This window comes from Phasianus colchicus, chromosome 3 (assembly GCF_987193195.1).
Source record: "Phasianus colchicus chromosome 3, bPhaCol1.hap1.1, whole genome shotgun sequence".
In the NCBI taxonomy this organism is placed as follows: Eukaryota; Metazoa; Chordata; class Aves; order Galliformes; family Phasianidae; genus Phasianus; species Phasianus colchicus.
This window is the reverse complement of record NC_143438.1, coordinates 29,985,801-30,013,260: the sequence shown is the minus strand read 5'-3', so window position 1 is coordinate 30,013,260 and position 27,460 is coordinate 29,985,801. Positions and strand designations below refer to the sequence as shown.

General features: G+C 39.3%; 1 protein-coding gene across 12 annotated transcripts in view; it reads right to left on the bottom strand.

Moving 5' to 3' along the window:
• Positions 1-27,460, bottom strand: part of FHOD3 (formin homology 2 domain containing 3) — a 367,457-nt gene that overhangs the window by 44,528 nt on the left and 295,469 nt on the right. For 11 of the 12 annotated variants that reach the window (XM_090137189.1, XM_090137192.1, XM_090137190.1 and 8 more), the window contains 4 exons: positions 24,551-24,765; positions 17,950-18,255; positions 13,062-13,951; positions 7,193-7,351 (listed from right to left, as the gene is read on the bottom strand). In XM_090137189.1, coding sequence (XP_089993315.1) covers positions 7,193-7,351; positions 13,062-13,951; positions 17,950-18,255; positions 24,551-24,765 — 1,570 coding nt within the window. The remainder of the gene's footprint in view (positions 1-7,192; positions 7,352-13,061; positions 13,952-17,949; positions 18,256-24,550; positions 24,766-27,460) is intronic. The other variant, XM_090137194.1, reaches the window with a different exon arrangement.

Here is a 27,460-nt window from a genome sequence, read left to right as displayed (position 1 = left end):
CAGTGGAGAGGCTGAGATGTGCACAAGGGGTGGGCAAAGTGGTATGGTGACACATCCAAAGCAAACACTGATAAGCTTCATTTTGATGTCATTCAAGCCTGTTTGACACTGGGTTGTTTTGGTATGATACAAGCTTCTTTCAGTGTCAATGGCAGAAGTCCTTGATCAGCAAGCACTGAACCATTGTAGAAGAAATAAAGATGAGGCCTACTATCTTGTTGAAAAATACATCTATATTAAAATATATTTTTAAAATCTGCATTCAGCATACATGATTCATAATGGGATTAAACCCTGAAGGAAGACAGGGAGACTGAACAGGACAGATCTTCTCAGTTTTACATCTTCAGAGCAAAACTGGCCACCTTTCTGCAAATTACGTATGAAATGTTTTTAGCCTCAGCATCTATCCATCTCCCAGTGCATGTATAGGTATAAAAAAAAATCAGAGAACATATTCCAGCTGGAGGAAGGTTTCATACAGTGCAACTCAACAATACGCAGTGTGGCACACTGTGGTTTTTGGAGGGAAGCCTAGAGGATGAGAAAAGGCTGGTTCTTAGAGAAGATGGCATGAATAAGATACACGCACTGTATGGCACAACAGGAATGCCCGTTCCTTGCGCTCCTTATCATTTACTGTTTTTCATCTAGGTTACTTTGATTTTAAAGAAACATAAACGTGATTACAACACATTAGGACATTCCTAAAAATGTCATTTGGACTGAGGACAACTTCCTAAGGGTCACTCACAGAATATAGTTATAAACTGTACAGATTACAGCCATTTTTTTTTTAATCTCAAAAGTCCAAAACACTGATAAAAAATGATTGCAATATTTTCAGTTCCTGCTGCCAGCATGGCTCAAAACATTTATATTTTCCCTTTAATTCCTGGATTTTACATGCTTGTTTACATGCGGCAGCTTCCCTTCCCAAAGGTATTATTTTTTATTTTATAAAACAATAAATGCATTTCAAAATGAAAAAGAGAAGCAAAACCACATAAAGGCATCAGATAAGTCGAGGTCTTTGCCCTGCTGATCAGTGCCTTATTAAAACAAATCAGTAGGCTTTCAACACAACTTATGTTTATTCATCAGAGGAATGATGTTTTTTGCTGTAGCTTTCTATAATGATAAAAGGTTGCTTTGCAGGTAAGGAAAGAATAATAAAACTACTGCCAAAGAGCTACCAGACCTGCCAATTCAAAGTATAGTTTTGTCAGACAAAGTACAGTTTTCTGGACAAAGCTCCTCGTACAGGGCTGCACCTAAGTGTGGATAACAAGGGATTTTCCTGCTCAGTCAGGCAGAGTACAAGGGTTAAGCAAGCAAATAATGTCAATAAGGGGGAAGCAAGCAAACAATCTTCAATCTGTTGAACTGGGACTTATTGCTGATCATCTTCATATGCAGGTTTCCATAAATATAAATAGAGAAGCAGTTCTTCCTATTGACACTGCCATTCACTTTATGAGAGAAAAAAAATCCTCCTTCCTTGAATGCTGCAATAAGATGCCCTGGCTCTCACCCATGACTAAAGGAGTCATAAATGTTAAAAGACTATGAGCTTCTACTTAATGACAAACAAAAACTTTCAATCCATTCCTATCCCAATGAAAAAAAGAAGAGGAGGAATACCCCTCAGTACTTTTCCTTCCCTTGTCAATAGTTATTTGGAAAATGTTCTGCTCAGAATTGGTAGTATTTGTATTGATGTTCTATTCACCCACCCACAGATGCTGAACTCCGTAACTAAGGTGACAACATCAAACTAGAGATTTCGACTAGCTGCTTTACAATGCTTCTCAGCACTCAGCCAATATCATTTTAAAAAGTTCACAGAAGAGAGACTGAGCCTCAAGCTCACAAAAAGAGGGTTTTTTTTTTTTCAAAGAGAACCTTACAAAAATATCTCTTAAACAATAACAAAAAGCTAATGCTTCTCTGAATGAACCAGGAAAAATTGCAGATAGGATCACAGGAACATCCCTACATGGTGAGTTTAGCAGTAGCCATGTGATGGATGTAAAAATGCTTCTCATGCATTTTTGAAGGCTAACACTTCAGCAGTATTCTCAATTGCCTCCTACAAATAACTAGGGCTTTTGGCAGCTACCCAGGGATCCCACAAGTATTTTGTGGTGGTGCAGGGCCCATACTCCAGAGGTTTTGCATTGCTTTCAGGCATTTCTAAATGGGCGAAGAAACAGTAAGCTTTACTTCCAAAGGGACTCTTCTCCTCCTCATGCTTCATGTAAGCACCATGAGCCACATAGTGCTGATAAAAATCCAAATTCAAGTACTGGAGAGCTGTGAGACCAAGTACTGAAAGTCTGCTGTGCTGTACACTGCAGCATGTGAAAAAGGGAACGCCAAGCAAAAAAGCCTGTAGATATAGTTCCAGATGACAAGAATCACTCCTGCTGCTGCAAGCATTGCCTTGATAGGATCAGAGCTGTATCCATGTGCTGGCAGGATTCATACCATCTGCAGTGCAAGCACCCCCATAGCAGCTATTTACTCCCCAGAGCTTTTAGTCTGTTCAGGCAAACAATTCTTACCCTGCTGGTTGGCATCCTTGGTGTGATTCTGAGCAAGTAGGAACACGCTCTTATTTTTGATTTCCATTCTATGACTAACTTGAACCATTTGTTCAGTTTCAAAAACACCTGCCAGTTTCTTATTATTTTTCTTACTGTTTTTTTAAACATCACTGACAATAAAAAAAGAATAAAAACTCAATAGGGAAGAAGGTTACTGGCATCTAATATGACCATTAAATCATAAATAGATTTGAATCCAACGATCAGTTTATAACACTCTCCCCAGCATGATAGTCTCCTGGCAGGTTAAAAGAAGACTGGTTATCAGCAAGCCGTACACTCATATCCTCCCATAACATGACACAACACTGTATCACACACATATTTCATCCGCAGGCATTCTCATAAAAATTGCTTGGGTCAAAGACTAAAATTCTGAGAAAAAACAGTACACAAATCTTTACACGAAGGAAAAAAAAAAGGGGGGGGGGATCTCATTCACATTAGGTCATCAATCCTAATTATTTTACTCCTTGAACTTTTAATGAAAGGATCAAACTAGTTATTTTCTGGACTCTGCCCTCCAATTGTACAATTTCCAAAAACTTCTCAGAGGAAGGCCTTACAAGGCTCTGAGGGTGAAAGTCATGGAAGACTCAGGCAATCCCTCAGGCATTCAGGAGGAAGTGGGCACCTCAGAGGGGGTTCACAGTTTGCTGAAGGGCAAAAAAAATGGGCTGTGTGGAAGTACCTAATCAGAAACTGTTAACAGCCTCTCCAGAAACAAGGTACTTAAGTTATCTTTTCCAAGAGATAATGGGGCTTCTCATTGTTGATGAGGTTGCAAGAGTAGCTCAATGTTCACATGTGATTTTAGTCAAACAGTAACCTAAAAAAATTAGGAAATGAAATATCTGGTTGTTATTGTGCCCTAAGCTTTTTGTGGCTAAAGGCCCATCTGTTCATAAGCTACATAACCAAATACACATTATCTGATATTTGACAAGTCTCAACAAAGATTCAAATCCAAAAAAGCTCTCACACTTCATTTTTTCAGGCATCTACTAATGAGACACATCAGTGGTTTATATTCATCATTCATTATATTCGATACTCATTACTTGGAGAAAACAAATATATATACATGCAAAGGAATAGAATAGAAAATCTAAAAGAATATGAAGCTCTTGACACCATAGTATATGAGGCTTTCTACACTAATTTTTATATGAACTTTTTAAAAAAATGATCCAATTCAGAAAAGAGACTCTATCTAAAATGCTTTACAATGACCTCTATAAATCAGAAACTGACAGCCATGGTTTCAGCCAGATTGCTCCACTTCTTCAGCTCTCTACGGAAATACATCAACATGCAATTGCTGTTCACAGAAGCCATAGAAAGTATTTTTGTTTTCTCCAAGGAGTGAAAGGGTAGCTTTTTTCCCTGAAACTTGTTAGGGCAGTGATATGCTGACTGCTAGAGTACAGCCAACAAAGTATTGTTTATTCAATTCTGTGTTCTATCCAGAAAAAGGCGTTTTTCCAGGTCAAGCAAGCTAGCATAGTTTGAAATACCCCACCAGTCTTTCACAAAGCATTAGCTAACCCAATTGGAAACTGCAAAAGCCAACATACTGAGGTGGCAACTATCAGAACAAATTTAAATACTTTGATCATTTCTGAAAACCAACTTTTGTGGATTTTGTTTATTTATAAATGTTACCATCTGCCTTTGTAACACTTAACTCTCATTTCTTATCCCTTTTGACATCTCAGGGCTATGTAATCACTCCAAACACATGGCCTTCAAAATACTTAACTGCTTGGTTATGGAGAACCTAACATCCATGGGCAGCTTTTTCATTTCAAGTAGTTTTACTAAAAGCAATGCCCATCCATGTAATACACAGTATCACAAAGCTACACTGTAAAAAACAAGGCATACAATCTTAATTTCCTCACCGCATTACCCCCCATATTGTTTGGTATAATTTGATTTTTATTCTTGTTCCCTGAGTAGCAGATAGACCTACTTGCTTCCTTTACTGAAGACTACAGCAAGGACTGGTCTGGGGGACTATTCTTGAAGTAAAATTACATGCCAGGATTTTAAACTTGCTTTCTTGCTTAACACTGAGGGAGCCTTCGTCCATGCTAAGCAGGCAGTTCTTTGTTTGCAGCTGAGTTCCAAGTTGTATGAACACAATGGATGCCAAGTTTTCAAAGAAAGGAAAGCACAACCACTTTGGCAAATGTAAGATGGCAAAAAAAATTGTTTAGCTGGATTGATGCATGCTCATAGACACACATTGTGCCTTCCTCTGAAAGCATGTTTCCCTACAGTGCCTGCTCTGCATACTAAACTGACTACATCTGTCTTTCTAAGATCACATCTCCATTCTCAGGGATACCTAAGCACTTCAAACACATGGTCTAAAATATGAAACATCTAAAATACACATCCTCTGTTCCTTTCAATCTAACTCTAATACTAAAGCCAATGAACAGATGAAAACAGGAAAAGAGGTTAACAAAGTTAATCGACACTGTTGGTCAAAGGAGCAGTACAGGAAACTGCAGGAGGGCTCTACTGAGAACAGCAGGATTCAAGACGATGCAATTCTGTGCCTCTTCTTGTACCTCTTGTCTAAATCTACGTAGCTCAATCCAGCCATCTCTTTTGCTATATGTCTCTCTGACTCTGCAACGATGTGCTATAAGAAAAATCTGTAAATTGAGAATTGAAGGATGAAATCTGAATTCATTGTGCCATTTAACTTGACAAACCATAAATCAAAATTTAGAAGAAAATATTTTTTTTCCTACATGAACACCAACCTTTCCAACTAATGAAGGCTTCATCCCTCAACATGGAAAGTATCCGGACTCAGGTCTATTTATCCTTTCTCTTAGTTTTAAATACCTGAATGATCACATCAGGATTACTCACATCCTTTAGCTTCAAGTTGCGGACACTCAGAACACTCGAAATTCTATTTTCTTTAGCACTGGGCAGGTCTATCAACAATGCAGCATTTTCTGGTTTCTGAAATCTTAAATTTAAAGCTGCATGCATTTATTATATATATTTTCAATTAAATTACGGGTTTCTGGCAGGTAATGGGAAGGCTACCCAAATAAGGGTGTGGTGGTACAAGGCACTCCCAATTGTGGACACTGCAGGTGGTTGGCAGATGGGCACAGCAGCTACAAATGGTGGCACTGGGAGGGTGAGCAGAGCAGCTGAGCTTCTGTTGAGCAAACCAAGTAAGGAAGCAATTCAAAGCATGATGCTTTATCAGCCATTTTATGCAGGACTTTCTTTGTAAACACTTTCTGCAAATTGAGGTCTAACTGATGGTATGAGAGTTGGATTTGGCTGGAGGGATGCTTCTCTCCAATCTGGAACATTCAGTACTGCAAAGTATAGTGGTGGATACATGGAGCTGGGTCATGTAACTGGCCACTGTGAAACTCGTGGTCGCTATAATTGCCCCAAAGATTGAAATCTAACCAACTGGGATAAAAAGCAACTTTTGTCTATCACTAAAATTAATTTTTAAGTCTGGTTTATCATCTACAAAATATCAGTAAGGTAGGCACACAGCAAATAATGTAGCTTTGGGAAGAAATTATATTCTAGTAGGAATGTAACAGGCCACGCCTTCTAGTTAGGATAATATTTGGTCTTAAGTATTTCTTTTGTATGAAACTGTTGGCAGCTCCACTTCCATTCTATACAGCTTTTGTCATTTTCTTCTGTAGTCAGCACAGAGAAGGTGGAAAGGGGGCCAAACCACTGAAAGGTAACTATGAATCAATACAAGACCTATGCAGTTCAACCACAGGTTGAAATTCGCAGTTGTGCAGATTACTCATATTAGATGATACAGGCTTATTCAAAAAAAAAAAATTGAAATTAATACAACCACAACAAAATAAAAGACAAAACAACAAAAAGAGGGGAGCAGCAGGCTTCTTTTACACTACACAGAAGGAAAATGTTTTGATAAAAGAATAATGAGCAGAGCTCATTTTGGATCTTGGTAAGAATATCTGCAAAGTCTAACATGTAATGGTAAAAATTACATCATCTTTATACCAACTGCTTTTCTTCAAACATCAGTAACATCGAAATGCTATTTTGAGCAGAACTAGTCACTGTATTTGTTTTCCATTAGATATATAATCTAGAATGACTCCAACAGCTAGCTGGGCATGAACTTTATTAAACTGCACTGGTTGCATCAGCTTTAGAAAATCACTGTCTATTTTTTGGTGCTTAATGAGTGCTCAGCATCAGATACCTTCCCAGTATATGCATGCAGAATCTATTTACAAGTTTAATAGCTTTAATAAAGGTAATAAGAAACTGAGCTTCAGAATAATGGGCAATCTGAAAATCTCAATAGGAATTAACACCATTGTTATTCAAGCTTAAATACAAACAGAGAAATCCACGTTTACCATTCCCAACTTCAAGTGGCCAAACACTGCACTGATTTAATAAGACTCAGCTCCATAATGATGTAATATATAATCTTTTCTCTCTTCCATTAATTATTTGGCCCATTGCATATGTAACACTGAATACAATAAAACATTGAAAATGCAGACTCGAAGACACTAACTGCTCCTTACCTCTATTCCTTCCTTGTTTAAGGCATATTCGTCGAAATTCAGAATAGCAGTCTTGATAGTTCGTGGAGGGGGTAGCACAGTCAAGCCAATATTAATAGCATTACTTCGTTTTGAGTCCAATACAATGATCTCCTGTCGCTTCCCATCTGCAGCAGTTTTCTTGATCAAGAAGAGAACAAGAAGAAAATTACCCCTTCAGTCTGTTTCTGAAAGTCACCCCTTTCACCAAAGACTTCCCCTATGCAAGGGTACTGACAGTGAGTGCAAATCCTTTTTAACCACTAATAAAAGCTGACTCAGATGCTGACGAGCACAAGACACACAGGTTATCACCAGCCTTGGGAAACAGCCAGCCTGACAAAGGCTAGAGGCTGTCCCATAAGCTGAGGGTTCTCCCTGCGCTTGGGAGCTGCTCGAGCCTGGGGATGCCCAGGGCAGGGCTGCACCTGGAGCAGCCACTGAACCTCTGACATCCAGGTGGCCCAGCTGGGGCAGGGTGGTTTCTGCTGGCTTGCTGGTCCTCTCCTGTGCTGGAGATCCACCTGGGACACAAGATAAGGAGCTGCAAACGCCTTCAAGGAGACATCAGGGTACCCACTCTCCCTCTGGCTGCACAAGGAAGGATATTCTACCTTACAATTTATGGTATTTCAGGCTTACCTCCAGTAAAAATGACAATATTTTAAATGACAGCAAAGACAAAAAACTAAGGAACTAATAAGAAGCTTTACACTTCATTCTTGAAATAAATGTGAATTTTTTTCCTCCCTGTCCCTATTCTTCTAATGCTAAAACACATACTCACTATGCACATTGACTTAGAAACCATTTATGATGAAACACAGTGCTGAATGTCTTTACTTTCACGTCACAGCACACCTTTTAATCACTCACTACACTGTGCAAAAAGGTGCCTCTTTGGCAACTGAATATATCATGTGCCAGGTTGCTACAAGGGGTCTGCTTATTGTATATGGGGGTACTGAGAGAGAGAAAATGAGAGCATACAGCACAATCTAGCTTCTTACATCATTTTTCCTCTCCCTCAACACACAAAGTTTGGAAGCAAGTGTTCTGTTCTCTCCCTTCCCTTTCTCTAAGAGAGATGGGTTGAGGGATGCTGCCAAGCACTGAAAAGTAGGGAAAAGACCAGCACAATGAAGCAAGTACAGACATGCTCCACTGTGTACAAGCCTGTGTTTCAGCACAGCACAGATGGCAGAGATGTGACCATGCAATAAGATGTTACTGCTTTAAAAAAAATATATAAAGAAATGGCACTTTCAGAACAAACAGGATAAATTTTAGAAGAACTGTGATGACTTTTTATTTTGCTAGAACTGCTCTTATGTCAACAACTTAAAAGCGTCCCTGAGCCCTTCCTTTATTTAAGTATAGGACCTCTTTCTCTCAGGGAGCTAGCTGAGTGACCTGAGATAGCAGTTCTCCTTTAAAGCAGTTGTTCTTACTCTCTAGGCCATTAATTGCTTTCTCGGGACCACAGTTAGTGGCCAAGAGCACATAAAAACAAGTGGCATTCACCACAGCCTGCTTCCTCTTAGTCTGTACTGCACTCCCCTGTATTTTCACCGCCATTTTTGCAGCACAGAATCACAGTGCACTGAAGAATCCTTGCAGAAGGGAAGAAGCTGGGGGAAAGAAGTTAAATTTAGGCTTCTCACATGCGGTATGGGTAAGTAAGCCTCAGATCTGCAGCTCTGTGTTTAGGTTCCTAAGTTTGTCAAGAGAGACATATTAATTTGTGGGACATCTGATGCCAACCGCTGGGATGACTGCGATCACAGCAGTGCGATCCCTCCTCAGCAGTGAGTTAGGAGAGACAGATGAGCTCTACTGGGGACATAAGCAAGAGAGATATTTTCCAGAGCTACAGCTGCACGTTGAGTATGAAAATCTGGAGTAATTCTTTACAAAAACAGTGGCAGATGAGATTTTAAATCCCTTCTGGGGATGAAGGCTAGGTTACAAAGAAATCCCTTCAGAACGTACAAAAGGATGAAGAAAAGAAAAAGGTTTTACTACTTCGAACTTTATTATCCTAACACGAGGGAAAGAATTCCTTTTGGTCTGCAATTAAATCACACAGATTTAAGTGCCTAACGACTACAATGAGTTACAGCTACCAATTTCTGCTGTAATATTAAGTGATTTCAGAATGTGTTTTATTAGTTCATTAGTGCACTTGATTTCACATCTCGAAGTGCCAATACATAGCCTTGAGCTGCTGGTTATTGTATTATGGAATATAAATCAGGTGGTAGAATCATTCCTACAACGTACCAAGAATTGCAGCGAATTTAGACTTTTATAAGACCTAACTGGCCAGATGCTGTTGCCTTTTACTGAAGGCTTGGCAGACAAGATAGGTTATTCAAAAACACCAGCGGTCTCACAGAAGGTGACCTGTGGTTTGGTGAGCATGTAGTCTAAAAACCACCTATCTGCATTAATTAAGCACTCATAAGAATTTCTATCACTTTTTCAGTTCTCAATTTTATATAAGAGCATCAAGATAGAAATATCTCTTCTGTTCAAACTTGTGGAACTATGTGCATCAGTAATACAGAAAAACTTGGGAAATCCCTTAATAACGCTATGACCATTTCTTTTTGTTTCTATCTTAACTAGCAAGGATTTAACTCCGGGGATTTGAAAAGGAATAATTCAGCTGCCACCTACGTTGTTAAGGATATCAAACATTCTTTTTCAGAAATGTTGTTCCACATTTATGACTAGCCTTCACATTTATTCACCTTACAACAACCATTTTTACTAGGAGTATGTATCTAGGCACATACCCACACCTGTATGTGAAAATAAGTTCCTTAATTTTTCACTCCTGCTTGCTTTTGTGCCTGTGGGCACATAATGATGATGATGACTGATACCCAGTGGGTATAGATGAATCAGCAAAATACTTTTTAATGACTTGCAGAACCACACAGATTTCAGAAGGGTTGGGCAGTAACTTTCGATTCAGTAGTGTATGCAACTACTGAATTTCTTGTCACAGAAAAATTAACACTTTGATGTATTTTGCCAAAATACCAGCTTTGTTTGGCAGAAATTCTAGGCTTGTTTGGAGGGGTACCTGATCACTCCTTCTATCCACTGATAAAACGTTGCGGTCCTCCAATTCAGAAAATAGGCATTCTGCAACAAAAAATTGCTCCACCAACTATAATCAATGTGCATACTGCCCAAAGCGGAATACATTTTTCTAAAATCAAGAACGACCCCTCTACCTTAAATTCCCCTATTATATCCTACAGTTTAAAATCCATTTTATTTTATTGCAGTCTATTGTGTTTAATGAAAAACTTCTCATAAGCCAGGAAGTAGCTGTTTATAGCTGTGTGTTGTGGAAATCACAGTGAAGGATTAGAAACTGGAGTAAAATTGGTTACAGCTGGATAAAATCATATGCACAGGAGAGAGCCAAAGACCCCCAGCCCCCACTCCAACACACACTCTGGCTTTGCTTCTCTTATCCTTCTGGACTATTCCTTTTCCATGCACCTGCTTGCATCTACTGCTATGAAATCTGGAGGTCTGACTTTTGATTTGTTGCTCAGTGCTCTTTTTTTTTTTTTCAGCTGAACCAACTGAGCTGTGAGTCAGACTTTACAATATTATAGAATAAACCTGCTTTGGATTGCAGCCATTGGACACAAGAAACTAGACACAACGGGGAATGTACTTCCTGGAAATAAACCAAGCAGTCTGGAAAAAGCGAGAGTTATCCTAATTTGAGTGCAATCTTCATACCAAACCTCAAGTCCTCTATGGATTCAGCGGTCTGCTTAATTATTCCCACTCTTGCTTAATGTAAGGACCATCTCATGCCCTGCAAGATTTGCTGGTATTCACCAAAAATACACAAGACTCTCAGAATCTGGTGTGGAGCTCCACTATGATAATTTTCAGTCATCACTGTTTTCTGCACCGAGACAATGACACGCTATGTCTGTGTTATGGGATGGGATGGAAAGCAAGCCAAAAGTATAATGTCTCACGCAGAGAGCAGTATTAGTGTCCAAGAGGAAAGCAGTCACCTAAATCATTCCTCAGACTTGTACTGATTTCAAAGAAACCTGCTCACTCATCTTTCAGTTAGGAGCCAAAAGCTGTGCCAAAACATCAGGCAGCCCAGGCAGGTTTGGGAAGAGTGCATATGGTGGGGGGGAATGCCCAGAAGTTGTTTGGGAAAATAACTGACAAACGACTGGAGAAGTAAACAAGTCCACATTCCAACGTTTTATCAAAATTCAGGTGAGAATAGAATCTAAGAATCAACCAGAGAAATCCATTACAATACTGGCATTTAGCACACAACTAAACTTTGGAAAAGGCAAATATGTCATAATTCCACATTAAATTCAAGGAATTAAATGCTTCATCGATCTAAGAAAACGTTCTCATTCTTTCCATCTATGAACCATCTGTGGCAGATTTGTATTTACAGGGAGAGAGATGAGAAGTAACACGCTACCATGTCACCAACATTCCTTCCTCACCAGAAAAGGAATGAGAGAAAGAAATGAATCTCAATGTCTGCCAAATGAACTATCAGCTGAATATGTTTTTAAGGTGCTATGCCACACATTTCGAAGTTATAAGTAGTGCATGTATGCAAATTGTTTTTGCATCACAAAAAGTTCAATTTAGAACAGTGATATGTAAGATGTAGGTGAGTCATATATTCATGCACCTATTGTTTGCCATGTACTTAAAGAGGCGCTAGATTGGTCAAATGGTGGATGGAAAATTTTGAGTTAATAATTTGGGCAAGGAATATGAGACTGGGTAGCCTCACCACATTAAGAAAAGCCAATAATACTTACGACACATGAAATACAACTTTAGCTAGCCAAGGAGAGGTTAAATATTCAAGGTACTGATTATTTTTTATGTCACTATAAAACATACAATCAAGTTATTTATTTATTTTAACAAAGACAGATGGGTATATTTCACTAGCATTTTAACTGAAGAGGAAAGTCCTTTTCCTGATATTAACCGCTCTGATTAGAAGTGAGTTTATGAAGCCATGAAAAACAAATGTTTCAACCAATAACTAATTCCTACTAAATGTAAATATAAGGGACTTTTCTGTGTTGTCAAGTTCAACGTTAAACAGTCGTGAAAACAGCTTTCATGAATTTATTTCATAACAATGCTCCTAAGTATCAGGACATCCTAGTTGTTGAGGTATTTCCTGCACCAGCCTCTGTCCTAAAATTTGGATAGCCCTACTGTCCAAATTAAGGATTTTAAATATACCCGTTTACCACTATTTTTTAATAAAATAATAAAATCCCCCTTCCACACAAAATCCTGCAGAGTTTAACTGTAAACCTGGTCTAGCTTATAAAGCAATCCTGCACAATAAAGTACATGAGTGGGCATTTTGCTGCAGAACAAATCTAATATTCTAAACTTTCTATGCAATGATTAGGAAAATATTACCAAGTGAAGAACTGTCAAATACAGATATGAATCATCATGCTCTGACCTTTAGATAAATATAACAGAAAATACTTCATATTTAAATACCTGGTTTGGCACTGAACTACAACTGCATCAATGTATAGTTTGTTGATATTCCCCACCTGATGTGATATCCCCAAACTGATAGACCTGAGACAAAAGGACAGGCTTGGCACCGATACCACTGTGTCTCATTTCCTAGTTTCAGGTTATGGAATATCTTCTGTCATAGACCAAGCTAGAAACACATCCCGTAATTTCCACTGTTTTCATATAAACAGCATAAATCATCTACATCTAAGTCAAAATGAATACCAATACAATAGCAAAATAAGAGCGAGCTGAATATGAGCTGTACCTTTGTGACAGGCAGTTCCTTGGACTTCGACTCAAAGAGATGCTCCAGTTTGGAAGTGTCCACCTTAATGGGTTCCAGTTTCGACCACAGGAATTCTCTGCAGCGTTTGTTGTTTTTACACTGCCACTCAAATGGCCGTACCTCGTTCCAAAACAGACGGATGGTTTTCTTCTTCTTTATAAATGCTGGCTGACCCCTAGAAACCTGGGGTGACCCTAAACCCTGAGGAGCGCTGAACAGCGGAGGAGGAGCCAATAAATTAGCAGAGGGTGGAGGTGGAGGCGGACATCCAAACAGTGGGGGAGGTGGTGGAGGAGGCAAACCCAGGAAAGAAGGTGGAGGTGGAGGAGGGGGAACAAGGGAGTCCCCAGGACCCATATCCATGTCCAACACATCTACATCATCCTCCTCCCCCAAGTCTGTAAAATCCATGTCTTTGATTTTAAGTTCTCTAGGATTAGCCATGAGTTGATCCCAGATGTAGTCAGATTCCTTCTTTGGCTGCACTGGTGTTTTCTCAGGGACCTGTTCACTGATTTCATCTTCAGGCAAGGCTGTCCCCTTGGCCAACTCACCACTGTTGAATTTTTCCGCAAAGGCTTTCACGCTGCCTTGGTTGTCCAGGTTTCCAATCTCCATCTTTTTGACACTTTCATCTTTGGCCTGCTTTGTGGCCTGAAGGATAGAGATCCTACTGGCTAGACTAGTGAGGGACTCCTCGCTTTCCTCCGTCTCCTTCTTTTCCTCCTTCGCCTCCAGCTCCTTCTCCTCTTCATCCTTGGGCTTTTTGTTATGCGCATACAGCATGTCCAGCATAAACCGCTTGTTGTTGAGGATGTTGCTGCACTGCTCATTCACTCCAGCATCCTGAATGGTCTGGGACCATGGACCTGCAATCACACACACACAGATGGGAAAAGTCAGGAGAAGGAAGCCAGAGCATCAAGAGTGCTCCCCACCACAAGAAAAATGTTTTAGAGTTGCATGCACAACTACTCTGAAACTGGGTAAGCAACAGGTTCGGAAACTTTGCTATTAGTGACAGTGCTGAGTTATGTCTCAATCCCAGTGGGTTGGGAGTACTTCTCAAACAAGGAACAGGAGCAGAAAATAATCTGTTAAGCTCAGGAGGGACTTCATAACTCAGCATTTTGAGATTTTGGGCTTCTTCTGAAATCTGTCAGATTTAATTTCGTACTTCCTATCCCAGCTCATTTTACACAGTGCATAAATGCTCAGAATATTTTGTAATCCAAAGTGGGGTTTAGATATTGTGACCATGTCACCAGACAGGTTGCTATCCTACTTCTGTTCAATCCATAAACTAGAAGGAAAACTTCCTCAAGAGAGGAAGTTTACCTGCCTGACTTTAAGGTCAAAATGTAACTGTTTCCTCCTCCTCCTCCTCCCCCTCCTCCCTCTCTGACCGCTAGGGGAGGACAGCTTTCACATCTGGCTGCACTTTGGACCTCTTGGCTGGTGCCTGGGCTGTTTTCATGACAAGGGCTACTTGAATCACAGAGCTGATTGCATACCCAGGGTACAGCTCTCAGGGCAACTTTCTGAGTATAATCATAAAAGCAAGATTTTCAAAGTTACTTTTAGGAATACATGCACTTAAATAAAGTCTTCTAGTGATTTCTGAAAATTTTCTCATCAGATGCTGTTACCCTTCTGTAGCATGATGGAATTGAAAACGTAATAGCCTTCTTCCCACATTACAGCCATTTAGAATCTCACTGTAATGAAGCATTATTTTTCTGACTAATGCTTTTTAAAACTATAATCTGCAGAATAATCTGTTTAAGACAGCACTATAAACAACAAACCACAGCAGTCGATTTGTAAAAATAAATGATGCAAGCATCTTAGACTACATTTTCCTGAATACAATACTGTTAACCAGTTTCAATAATGTGACAAAAAATTATGGTGCTTTTTTTCCAAAGGGCAAAAGATGAAGTGGTGAAATATGGACAAAGATAATTCTTCTCATTTTAAGTATCTTCTTTATCATATTCTTTTTGTTCCCCATAGTCTTTACACATTTTATTAACATATTCTTAAAAATTCTACTTCTTAAACATTTTATTTTGATTGTTATCCTATCCTTTTGGCCAGTTACGGTTAAAGGTTTCAATTTATACCTTGCAGTTGCCTTTTTACTTTTACTTCCATTTCATGTTTATTTCTCATATGTTCCTGATGTCTTCAATACTTAAAAGAGTTTTAAATACCTTTTAAGGTTTCTGCTATCATAGAATCATGGAATCATAGAACGGTTTGGGTTGGAAGTGACCTTCAAGATCTCTAGTTCCAACCTTCCTGCTATAGGCAGGGACACCTCCCTCTAGACCAGGTTGCTCACAGCTCCATCCAGTCTGGCCTTGAACACTTCCAGGGAGGGGGCATCCACAACCTCACCTGGCAAACTGTTCCAGTGTCTCACCACTCTCACAGTAAAGAATTTCTTCCTAATATCTAGTCTAAATCTACTCTCTTCCAGTTTAAACCCATTTCCCTCGTCCTATCACTAGCTGCCCTTATAAGAAGTCCCTCCCCAGCTTTCCTGTAGGCCCATTCAGGTACTGGAAGGCTGCTATAAGGTCTCCTTGGAGCCTTCTCTTCTCCAGGCTGAAGAGCCTCAACTCTCTCAACCAGTCCTTGTAGGGAAAGTGCTCCAGCCATCTGATCATCTTCACGGCCCTTTACTGGACCTGCTCCAACAACTCCATGTCCTTCTTGTGGTGGCGGCTCCAGAACTGGACGCGGTACTCCAGGTGGGGTCTCACAAGAGCATAGGGGAAGAATCACCTCCTTCAATCTGCTTCACTTGATGCAACCCAGGATACGGCTGGCCTTCTGGGCTGCAAGCACACATTGCTGGCTCATGTTGATTCTCTCATCCATCAGCACTCCCAAATCCTTCTCTTCAGGGTGGCTCTCAAGCCATTCTCTGCCCAAACTACATCTGTGCTTAAGACTGCCCCGACCCAGGTGCAGAACTTTGCACTTGGACTATCAGTTGATTTGCTTTCTTACTATGACAGCTATTGATGTACTCTCATCAAAAAACTCCCCAGACAAAATCTCTAAGATGGGGTCTCTTAGCGTACCTTCATTTCCCCTATTTAATCAAATGTTATTGCTCTGAATACTCCTACTCTTGCTACCCAGTTGCTCACTTCTCTCCCTCTGTCCACAGCAATAAAGTTGTGAAATACCATTAAAGAAATGAGAACTATAAGAAGTTAGGTTCAGCAGCAAGGTTGGCAAAGAAGCTGGAACCAAAGGCTTTATTTCTTTGCCCTTACTGCATCTGAGCAGAACCAATGGTAAAATATCTGCTGGGAATCTGATAGCTGCTGGAAACCAGTGCTTCCCTTTGCCTTCTGATTCTCCTTATCTGGTAGAACACAAACGACTTGCTACATGAGAACTACTTCATAGCACAACCTAATAAATCTTTGGCCTACTGATAACATATGTCAATTTTAAGATGCTCTTATTTGATTACCAGGGTACATTTCTTAGCTTTTAACAAAAAAAGTACATATGCATTTACTTAGAGTGAAAGGATCGGGATGTAACACATGAGATCTGGGGAAAACTGTAACCTGTACTCCTTTGTTTGCACTTGGAAGATCTTGAACTTTGCCACATGCAATAATATCATTCATCTATCATATACATCATGCCTTTCCTACGCATATACTCATCTACTGTCTGTAAGAGTAGAACAACATTCTAAGTGCCTCATTTAACTTAATCTTGAAGCTAGTTGAAAAGAAGATAGTTCTTAAATTTAGAACAAAATTAACTTAATGCTTCCAGAAAAAAAAGTGATAGTGTTCAAACATAAACATCATAATCTGAAAATTCACTACTATGAGGTAATCCTTGTTACTGGGTCATCTCTTTTCTTTCAGTAAGAAGTGAGGTTGTTTCACACTGTGTAGCAATTTTTGTTCTCTTATCTAGAATTTAAAGCACTTACGACAATGTTTTCCACTGTTGAGCCCTAAGAAGACTTGGGAGTGCCCTAATAACACTTATTCCTTAACCTCTTTACAAAAGCTAGCAAACAAACAAATGAAAAAAGAAAAGTATAATTAATCAATGAAGGTCAAAATACGCCTTTTTTTTTTTTTTTTTTTTTAACTCCCTGCCTGAACTGCATTACTATCTCTGGTCATAATTATCTCTCCAGAGCAGAAAACTGGTTCTTCAGATTCTTAAGTTGTTTTCCAGGCTGGGCTACCCTTTGCATGAAACCAGAAACAATGGTCACTACAGAGCTGCAGTCTTTGAGACAATGTATATTTTATGGGCCTTCTCCACCTGATCTAATGAAGGCCTAGAACTATAGTCTGCAGCTCCTATGTATCTCTTTCTGCTTTCTGAAGCCTAAGACAGGAAAATTGGAAGGATGGAATAAAGAGCTCAGCACTTATTTATCTTCCTATTGAATTAAAAGCTAATGGCATGTGAAAATTTGTGTGTAATCTCATGAAAAACTGTATCAGCAAGGCCTCTTATCTCATTGTTTTAGGTGTAGAAAAGACAACTATTTGGGGGTAGAGTCACTACAAGATCATGATTCAACAGTTACTACATTAAACTTAAGGAAGAAAATGGTCTCAAGTTAAAATTGATCTCAATTGATCAAGGCTTTTTTGCCCCTCAAACACAGAAGACCCATTAAAGTCTGTGGATTTCCAAGCAGGGAAAGACACCGACTTGGCCACTGAAAAAAGAAATCTTCAATTAGGAGCAAAGAGTTTGTTTGCTAATTAACAAAACAACAGAGCTGCACATTTTACACTTTTTTTTTTTTTTTTTTTTTCCCCACCAGAAATCCTTCATTATTGAAAAAACTTCAATTTACCAGTTTCATTGTCACTGGTTAACTTGTCCTCTCTCTCTTCCCTCTCTAAAGTGCTGCTTGCTGAGGATATGCTGGATGCAGAGCAGTTGTCTTTTTCATTCACTTCCTCATTCTGCCTCTCTTTTTCACTGAGTATTGCACTTTCTTCTGGCTCTCTCTCTGGTCCTTGCTCCACCTCACTCTCTGGTCCCACCTCTGTAGCCTCTATTTCCTTGGGTGTCTCCGTTCCCTGCTCAGGCTCTGCCTCAGTCTCCTGCTCTGCTTCTGGTTCTGTCTCTGTCTCTGGTTCGGGTTCACTGGCACTCACTGGTGGAGAGAACAATGGGAGAAAGAGATACACTTAACAGCAGAGTTGTGTCAGGCTCACCCATCTAAATGAGAATGATGTAAAAACTGTACAAGTGCCTTATGGAAAGAAAATAAAAAGCAAGTCCATGGGCATGCTTAACATTATGAGCAACAGATTGATGAACGTTGTATGACGACAGCGTTGCACACGAGAGTGGCCTGGCAAACCCCTCTGCCTACTGTCTGGAGCCAATCCACTGTTTTTATACATACTTCCACAGCTGGAATGTTGGACTCACATAAGGATTTGAACCAGCAGAAAATGGGCATCCCACCCATGACATTGAAAATTCAGTGCCTAGACAGAGTCAGGAAGCAAGAGATCTTGTAAAAAGCAAAAAGGAGAGAGACTGTGGCTTTTTTGGTTGAATTTTCTTTGGTTTCTGGAGGAATTCTTTTTTCACCTGATGAGGAACACTTCAACAAAAAAAAAATACAATATTAGTTTTATTAACACAATGAAATGGCACAGTCTGGAAATGGCACTGACACACATCTGTTTGACGAAAAACATATGTTTTTTTTCATGCACATTTACTTCAGAATAGCCACATCAAAACTGAACAAAGTTTTCAAATGCTTGGCATATGGCACAAATTTAGTTTCCAATTGGTTGGCATATGTTATACATTGAGTTTTTTATCAGTTGGCAATGTGGCGAATACTGTTGATAGCACACCTGGTTTCTTCTTCCCTGCTTTATCACTGACAGTGAACTTCATTCTTCTTTCTTTTTTTAGCTAAAACATCTGATTTTCACATGCAAATATTCTCTGCATGCGGCAAAGGAACTGAAGAGCATCCACTCATATTCACATCAAGCAGCTCACAATTTTATGAATGCTGAAATTGCCATGCAAGAGTGATGAAAATAGGCATGCATGTTAGTTTTGCATACTCCCCAAATTCCCTTTGTGCTAAATTCTGTGTCAGGTGACTACAATGACCAAGTCATGCTCATTTTTTCCTTCTACTACTTGTCACTGCAATATTGCAAAATGGACTTATCATCTTTGGATCGCATGATGTACGATGAGACCTTCTTCAAGAACAAAATGATCCTATGAGGCAAATAGTATCACACTGGAATGTAGCTGAAACAGGTCAGTCCTCTAGGGAGCAGGTAGTGGATTAATCCAAAGACAGCGTAAGCCAAAATAACAAAAGTCACAACGTTTTCCAAAGACTGCTGCACATGGAGTGCCTATTCTTTTTTCTGGGACACCCACACAAAGAATGATGATTACTAACAATGCCCATGCCTTCTCTTTACAACACCACACATTTCTGAACTAGCTTTGAGGAATGCATCTTCAGTATCACGCTATTCCACTTCATTTTACATAATTTTAGTGTAAAAATGAAAACTATTTTTTTCCTTCATTTTGTTGGAGTTAAGCTTTTGCAATTTCACAAATGATTTTAAATGTGTAGTTAGTTAAACAAGCATCTATGTATAAATAAAACATATACATAAATGTTCACATAGTATCTTTAATAAATAGTCCATGCATACTCAATCCCCTTTAAGACGTTTTAAAACAATTAGCAGATTACCCTTTTCCCTCTTCTACAAAAAGAGAATTTAAAAGTCTGACATTTGATTTGTGAGCAGCTCTGTGCAGACCTTGTCTCTTTAAATGTCTTACAACTCTACTCTTGGCATTGTCTGTGAGAGAATCAAAATTTTAGAGAGCTGGCAAGGAGTTGGGCAAATACTCAGTGGTGTATATCTGTCTACAGCTGTTAGTTTGAAGGTGTAACACAAGAATATTTCCAAGTCAAGACAAGATTTGAATATAACTAGGGTATAACCTTAGGTATCCTGGAACTAGCATAGTACTGTACAGTGAGATTCTGAACCTCTCATTCTGCAATGGTCCACGATGACTACATAGATACATACAGATGTCTTCAGCTTCCTTAATTAGCCATTCTAGACTTTTCCCTCTAAGACCAAAAAGTGCAGTGACCAGGAAGGTCAACTCCAACAGCTTAGGTAGAGAAAGAAACTGACTGAAATACGAACAGGACCACTAATGTTTTGCCATCACGAAGCTACACTTAAGATTTAGTAGGATACAGTCAGGGAAGACATCAGAAATGCTTGGAAAATGAGAATGTAGAACTACAAAAGCAGCATTCAAAAGAATTCTGAATCCTCTGCACATTAGAAATATTCCACACATAGCAGAAAGATGTAGTGTCTTAGGAGATCCTAATATATGCCAAGGAGTAGACAGCACTATGCTGACACAAGCTGCCTTTTTTGAGTTCAAGGAATATCAAAATCTGAACACTTTTAGAAAAAAATAGGGATACATTGATACTCATCTTGAAAGTCTCTCTCCCTCTCTTCTGAGATCAAACTACCTACCTATCACCCAAATTATATATAGTGAGCTATGTCCAGTAGTGCTTCCCTTAAAGAACAGTTCAGAAATCAATTTTGTCAACAAACACTAGCAGGAGAATGAAGCTATTAAGACAGCCATATACCTATCGCCTGCAGTTCCATTCATGGGTTGATATTGTTGAGAATTTCTAAAGCTGTTAACAAACAAAATTCTTAGTGTGTAAAATGAGATGGAACTTTCAGACTAGTACAGACTCACAAGGAGGAGGAAAACTGAACATAAGTTTACGGAATAGTTTTTGAATCTTTTGCCTATTTCTTTTTTTCTCCCAAAAGTTAATCTCTGAAAATGCATTACTGGAAAAAAAAAATTCTGAGGAGAATGAAATCTCTCAAAGCAGTTATGTATCCTCAGCACTGATGGACATGGTAGCAGAGCCCTTCAATGAATGTGTAAAGATTGCTTTGTTTTGAGAATTTTCATCTTCTAATATTTTTAAGACTCTGTCATGCACACACACACATACACAAAACAAAAAAACAACGTAACAATGTGGTTTGCTGTGTTATGATCATATATTGGTGATAGCCCATTTCTGAATAAGGTTGACTGGACAGCAAGCTTCCTTCTGAAAATAGCTATGAACTCACAATGCTGCACAGGGACATGGAAGGAAATTATTTTTGATACTCAGCTATTAAAGAACTCTGAACAGACACAGATTGTCATATCTTTACTAGATGCTAAGACTTGAATCCCTCAGGCCTATAAACCCTCAGAGAGAACAAATATCCTAGGCCTACACCTAATCCCTTGCCTTTGTAATACATTAGTCAACCTCATCTTCACCTCTTTTCCTTGCTCTCTATTTGGAGCTGGAAAGTGGTGTCACTTGAGAAAGCAAAGTCTGAAGAAGATTGGTCGAATTCTTCAGGCAATTAAACCAAAACTTAAAGCTTGAAGTCTGGATCTCCCCCCAGCTCTTTTAACACAGGATTCATCTTGCAGTGAATTCAGCAGGGCTCACCTCCTTTTCTCTTTCTTTCTCTGCCCCCAACCTCCAATCCACTGTACCACCTCCAATCCACCTCCAATCCACTTGTACTCCAACCCCCCCAACCCCTACTCCTCTGTCCTGCTGTACAGCTGTGGCTGTAATGGCCTCACTGCACCTTCATGCTTCAGTGCTTCTCCATCTCCAGACATCCTCACTAGTCATACTTAATGCAGTATTTGAACCTTGCTTTGCTACTGATACGTTCAGAAGTTTTCCTTCTGTCCAGAAGGCATACTTGGGTTGACTTGTTTACTTCCGTGAGTACTGCATAAAGCTGCTCTTCTAAGAGGAGGGATTGTATCTGATGCTTTTGTGGATTGATTTCAGAGATTTCTTGGTTATTGTTGCTTTCCTTTAATGCACATGTGCATTTCATAAAATATTATCCAATGAAATTACAAAAGAGGAAGTAGTTGCTTTGAAAAAAAAATTAAGTTCTATTTTGCAGTTATGGGACTGCCTTCATTTCCTCTGAATGCCATACCACAAGTTTTACAAGAGTAAGTTGTATAAGACTTGATTACTTCAATGGAACCAATTGTTTTATATGAGAAAACACTCCAGATCACTAAGTCCAGATTTTTATGTTGGGTAGAGATACTGAGATGCTTCACAGCGTGGGAGAAAGTTCAAGAGACAAAATCTATTTCCTTCTTAAGCCAGTAGATACTGGATGGACAAACTATACTTCAACACAAGCAGGGTAAAATAAATTTAACTTCTAAAACCACAGATATTGCTTTGCTACTAGGGGAACGCACTTCTCATCTGACTTTGCGTCTGAATTGTGCAGGCAAGTATCACACATCTGTTAACACTACTCTTGCAGAGTCTTTGGAGGGTCCTATGAACAGAACTGAGCAATTATTTTCCTTCTGCAGTTTTATGCTTGTTGGAGAGGATGATGAGTCCCATGTTCAACACAACTGATTGGGGTTAATGTAAACTGGCTCTGTTCAGGGCTCTATTTCAGCCTTCCTACAACTTGCTTAAGTGAGTTAATGTCTCAGTTTCATTCTCTGTTAGTGCGATTTGTAACATTTCCTAAGGACAGAAAAAGAACATAAGAAACTCAGATAATAAACAGTCTAGAAGCCATGGCACAAAATCTGCAAAGAATCCTGCCAGCTGTTGGTTGATCCAATCATCTTCCACCTCCAGAGAACAAGAGAACTTGCCCTGCTCACATGCTCATTATTTCAAATGACCTTCCCAATATTTTTCCTAGGCCTGAGAAAGCTACCCTTTTTCATGCACAGCTTCCACTGAAGAATGCAGATTTCAAGCCATGTTTGGGTGCTGTCCTGGCTGTCTGCTTTCAGTTGCTGGAAGCTCACCCTGCTCCATCCATATTTTTTCTCCTTGTAGTTCACTGCTAAGCTTCCAGGTGTTGCTCTCTGATGCCTATTGATGTTGCTGGGATTTTCAGTACAGAGGTCCTGTCTACCCATGTGTTGATAGCTTTGCCACAACCGGGCTGCCTAATGTTGCCCTGTACACCTGCTCTAAATGTACTCTCCAAATGGACTGTGCTGCTCCATTTCATGCTTTTTTTTTTTTTTTTTTTTTTTTTTAATGCTTCCAGGGGAAATATGTTAAAATAATCATCATAAAAGAGATACTTGCTCCCTACCCAGCTCTGAAATACTAATGGTGGAAAAATCCAGCTTACTTGCTCTAAAAGTAATATAAAGCTCAAAGAAATGGGTATCTGGATGCTTCTGACTATCAAATTTACAGGAAAATACCCATGTTTTTAAATTCAAGTGATTCCACTGAGACTTTTAAGGTGCTAGATAATAAAACTGGGAATATAATTGAAAAAACACATAAACCTAAATTAAATAAACTTCACCTACTTAATGTAGTGAGAATAAACATACGTAACATTCGGTATTTGTAACTTTTTTCTTAAATTCCCTTGCTTTACAGCATGCTACTAGCCAAAACACTCAATAAAACCAAGCAGTGCAAGTTACAAATGCATTAATCACCAATAGCATGTAGCAGGAAATAAAATAAAAATGAATGATGGCGATAATTCACCCTCAACATGCACTCTAGCTCCCAAAGTTAATGCAATATTGTGTGGTGCAAATATAAAACCATATGGTGGGTGTTTTTTTTCAAGACTGAAGGAGGGGAACATGTTGCAAATGGCAGAATGACGTGCACACACAAAAAAAATATTGCTCTGTACACCAATAAATTATATGACAGCAAACCAACCGTGCAAACACTAATTATACTTTCCTTTTCACTAATTGTCTGTGGTCTCTTTTAAGTCCTTTACTACTTCTGCTACAATTTTAAAAGCTTTTGTTGGTGTTAAAAATAACCAACACACCCTCCCTGCCTTCAATTAAAGAGCCTTTCTGTTTGCCCCAGTCAGCCTGTGCTCTACTGGAAGATTATTATAATCTTGGCATTCATCTGTTGTTCCAGAGAATCCACACAACCAAAATCTGCTGGCAGGAATATTGTTGGTTTAGTATTCAGAAACTTCTAATATACAAGGAACATGATGCTAAAATTAAGACCCTCTGTATGATATATTTTCCAATTAATCCATTCTAACAGCATCAGACAATACTAATATAAATCATAGCAATGATTAGCAGTGTACTGTTTGCTTGAATAGACTACAAGACATCCAAATCTATGAATAATAAAAAAGAAAAGGAAGTTTAGGAAGACAGCAAGGACCAATATAACAATACCCTTTACTTTGGCACCTCAGAGGTGATGTTCTCACACTCATGCATGAAAAATCACTGCTAGTCAGAGAGAACAATCACAAAAGCATCCCTCTTTTCCCCTTGCCCTGCTTTTTACTTACCTTCTGAGTGCTGTGGAGTACCACAGGGAGTAGAGGGGGTCTTCAGCTCTTCCTGGGACTCTATGGATGCTGGGCTGACACACTTGGGTACAGGTGAGGATGGGGCTGAAGGAGATCTCAGGTTCAAGGACAGCTCACTTCTGCCTCGGCTTACACTTCGGCTCTTCAGCTCCTTCTCATATTCCTCGGCTGCCAATCTCTCCAAGTATTTGTATCTGAAAGTTAAATTCCAAAGGGTTTCCGTAAAGAAAAAGAAGTCTGTGGCTGATGCTTGTTTATGGATGAAACACCTGCAAAGAGTGAGCTGACTTCCAGACTCAAGGGGTGCGGCACTAAACTGGTTGCCTGGTCAACCTGACAAAAAATGCACACTGAAGCAAAGACTATTGCCCTGAAAAATGTTAAACTGCTCATGACAAAACAAAAGCAAAAAGCAGCAGAATCAGAGAGTCCTTAGATATAGTGTTGTGTCTGCATAGCACTTCTCCTTTAGGAAGCATTTGTCTGTCCTCCTTTTCACCCTCCTACTTCACCTCCTGCTCCTCCCAGCCCTCCCTCTCCCAAAACTAAAATGGGAGGAAAAAAAACATTGAACAACCTCCAAAGCCAGACCCCCTTAATACTGATGCAAGCAGCCAAAGTCTGAGACTAGCTGCAAGGAGAGGAAAATGGTTCAGTGCAGCAGACAAAAACAGATCTCCCTGAAAATAATACCAATAATAAATGTTGGATTGACTATCTAAAGTCTCTGAACCTGCTCCTATTTGCTCTGAGAGCAATGCACTGGAATTCACTTTGTTCTCTCCAGAGCCTACAATGGAAAGTTTTCTTTTTTCTATTCTAAAAAATTTCTCTGCCGGACTCAGACATCCAATAGCTTGGACCTGACGTCACATGTAGTTTATTCATCAAAGTCACTTTAAAAGAACAAAGATACATCTGTTTTGCATTTTAGGCAGGCAGAACTCACTAACTGTTTATTAAGACCAGCTACCAATCATATTCTTCATAGTGTGCTTTATACATTGTGACCAAAATAACTTTGAAATACGTGCCTCTACCAGATGCCTGCTAATTTTATCCACCATTATTTACTAATGAACAAATTCATGAATACAGCTGGATCAGGCTTTGTACTGTTTGTCTTGCTCACAAGTGAACTGTTAAACAGGTTAATCAAGACTACTGTTTACATCCCTGAAATGCTGCGGTCATCCTCCTCTAACCCACTGCTGTGAACACATCGTAACATGGAACACCTCTCCTCCTCCAGCCTGTCTCACTGACAGCCTGAATTAGTGTACAAGTGTGCATTAAAAGCAGGAAGGGTAAAGAAGTCAGCACCATGGGGCAACAAACATGCTTAGTACATATGGCAAGCACACACGCATGCACATTTGCAAATATCCATATGGAGCATAGAAAACTTGTCTTTGAAGAGCTGTTCTTGTGTTTTCAGAGGCAATTTGCTTTATTGCAAACAGCAATAATGAAGAACAAACTCATTTTCTTTTTTTCCTCCAGAGGTATGCACATGCTTTGAGCAAATTTCGCAAGGAAGAACAAACCCCTACCGATTCTGGATGAAAATATAATAAGCCACATACTTGTATGGCTATAAAATAGGAACTGTTTACAGTTCTAACATGAAGCCAATTCTAAAGAATGATTTTTGCCTTTTCAATGGAGGAGAAAGCCTTCTGCTGGCATTAGCATAATGTTTTGTTACATTTAATGAAGCCAGTCTTTCTTTTAACTTTGGCTGCTTACAAACTGTGTTTTCCACCTTCTCACAAATAGAGCAGAAGGGACTTAAGCCTCATAAAGAGCCATTCAAATTGACCACTTAGCTAAAACAGGTACAGCCCAGCTGGCTGCAATGGAAGCTTTTGCCGTTTGCCAACACACTGCAAACAAGATCTGGACAGATCCTTCTGTAATACAGGAGCTACAATGTTTTATTGTCCTCAGTTCTTTGTCAGCTGTTTTAACAGCTTCTGCTGCTGTGTACTACACAGTTCAGCAGCAAAGCAGAGGACTATCATTAAGATGTGTCTTCCCAAAATATATCTGCTCAGTATACTGAAAGAAAAAACAGAACCAGGACAGCAACTCTCATGTCAAGACAGAGGCAGAACTACTTAATGAAAGGGCAAACTAATATGCAGATGTGGCAACTTAACCAGGAACTAACATCCTTATATAATCCATTATTAATGCTTCAGACTTGAAAAAGAGTATATATTTATCTATTGGACTTTAAAATGAAGCAGATAAAAGGATGAGCTATCATGCTTCTGCTACACTTCCACCAGTACAGGATGGCCACAGTGATTCCATACAGAAGCAATACTGCCATATTCCTTCAAATCATTAACACCTGCAAACAACATCATGCCTACGCTGACTCCTTTCTATAGAGAAAGAGCCAAGCATTTACGGGCTATCCACTTGAACATTACATCCTCATGAACATTACATTCAACACCTTCAGGAAGATAAAAAATACTGTGAGTTGTCTAGGTCTCTGAGCAATGCCCTTAGGACGACTTGAATTGTTTCTGTACCAACAAATTCAGTGGGTGGAGAGTAGAACCATCCCATCTGATCTGTAAATCACATTAGGGAGAGGGTTTGGAAGCTCACCTTTGTAGAGTTAAACTACCACTGGAAAATACCCAACCAAGCAAAATAAAAAGGCCTCAAAGCATCAAACAAACAGAACATGTGAAACGAATGGTGCTCCAATGTTTACTTGTCAAAGCAAATGCATCTTTCTTCTTTATGGGAAAGAACTTCAAGTTAGCTTAACATCTCAGTTCAAAAACAGCCTAATGATAGAGACATACTCCTGCTGACCAGTGAAATTATATCAGATTGCACTGCAGAGATGCCCTGCTGGTGAACACT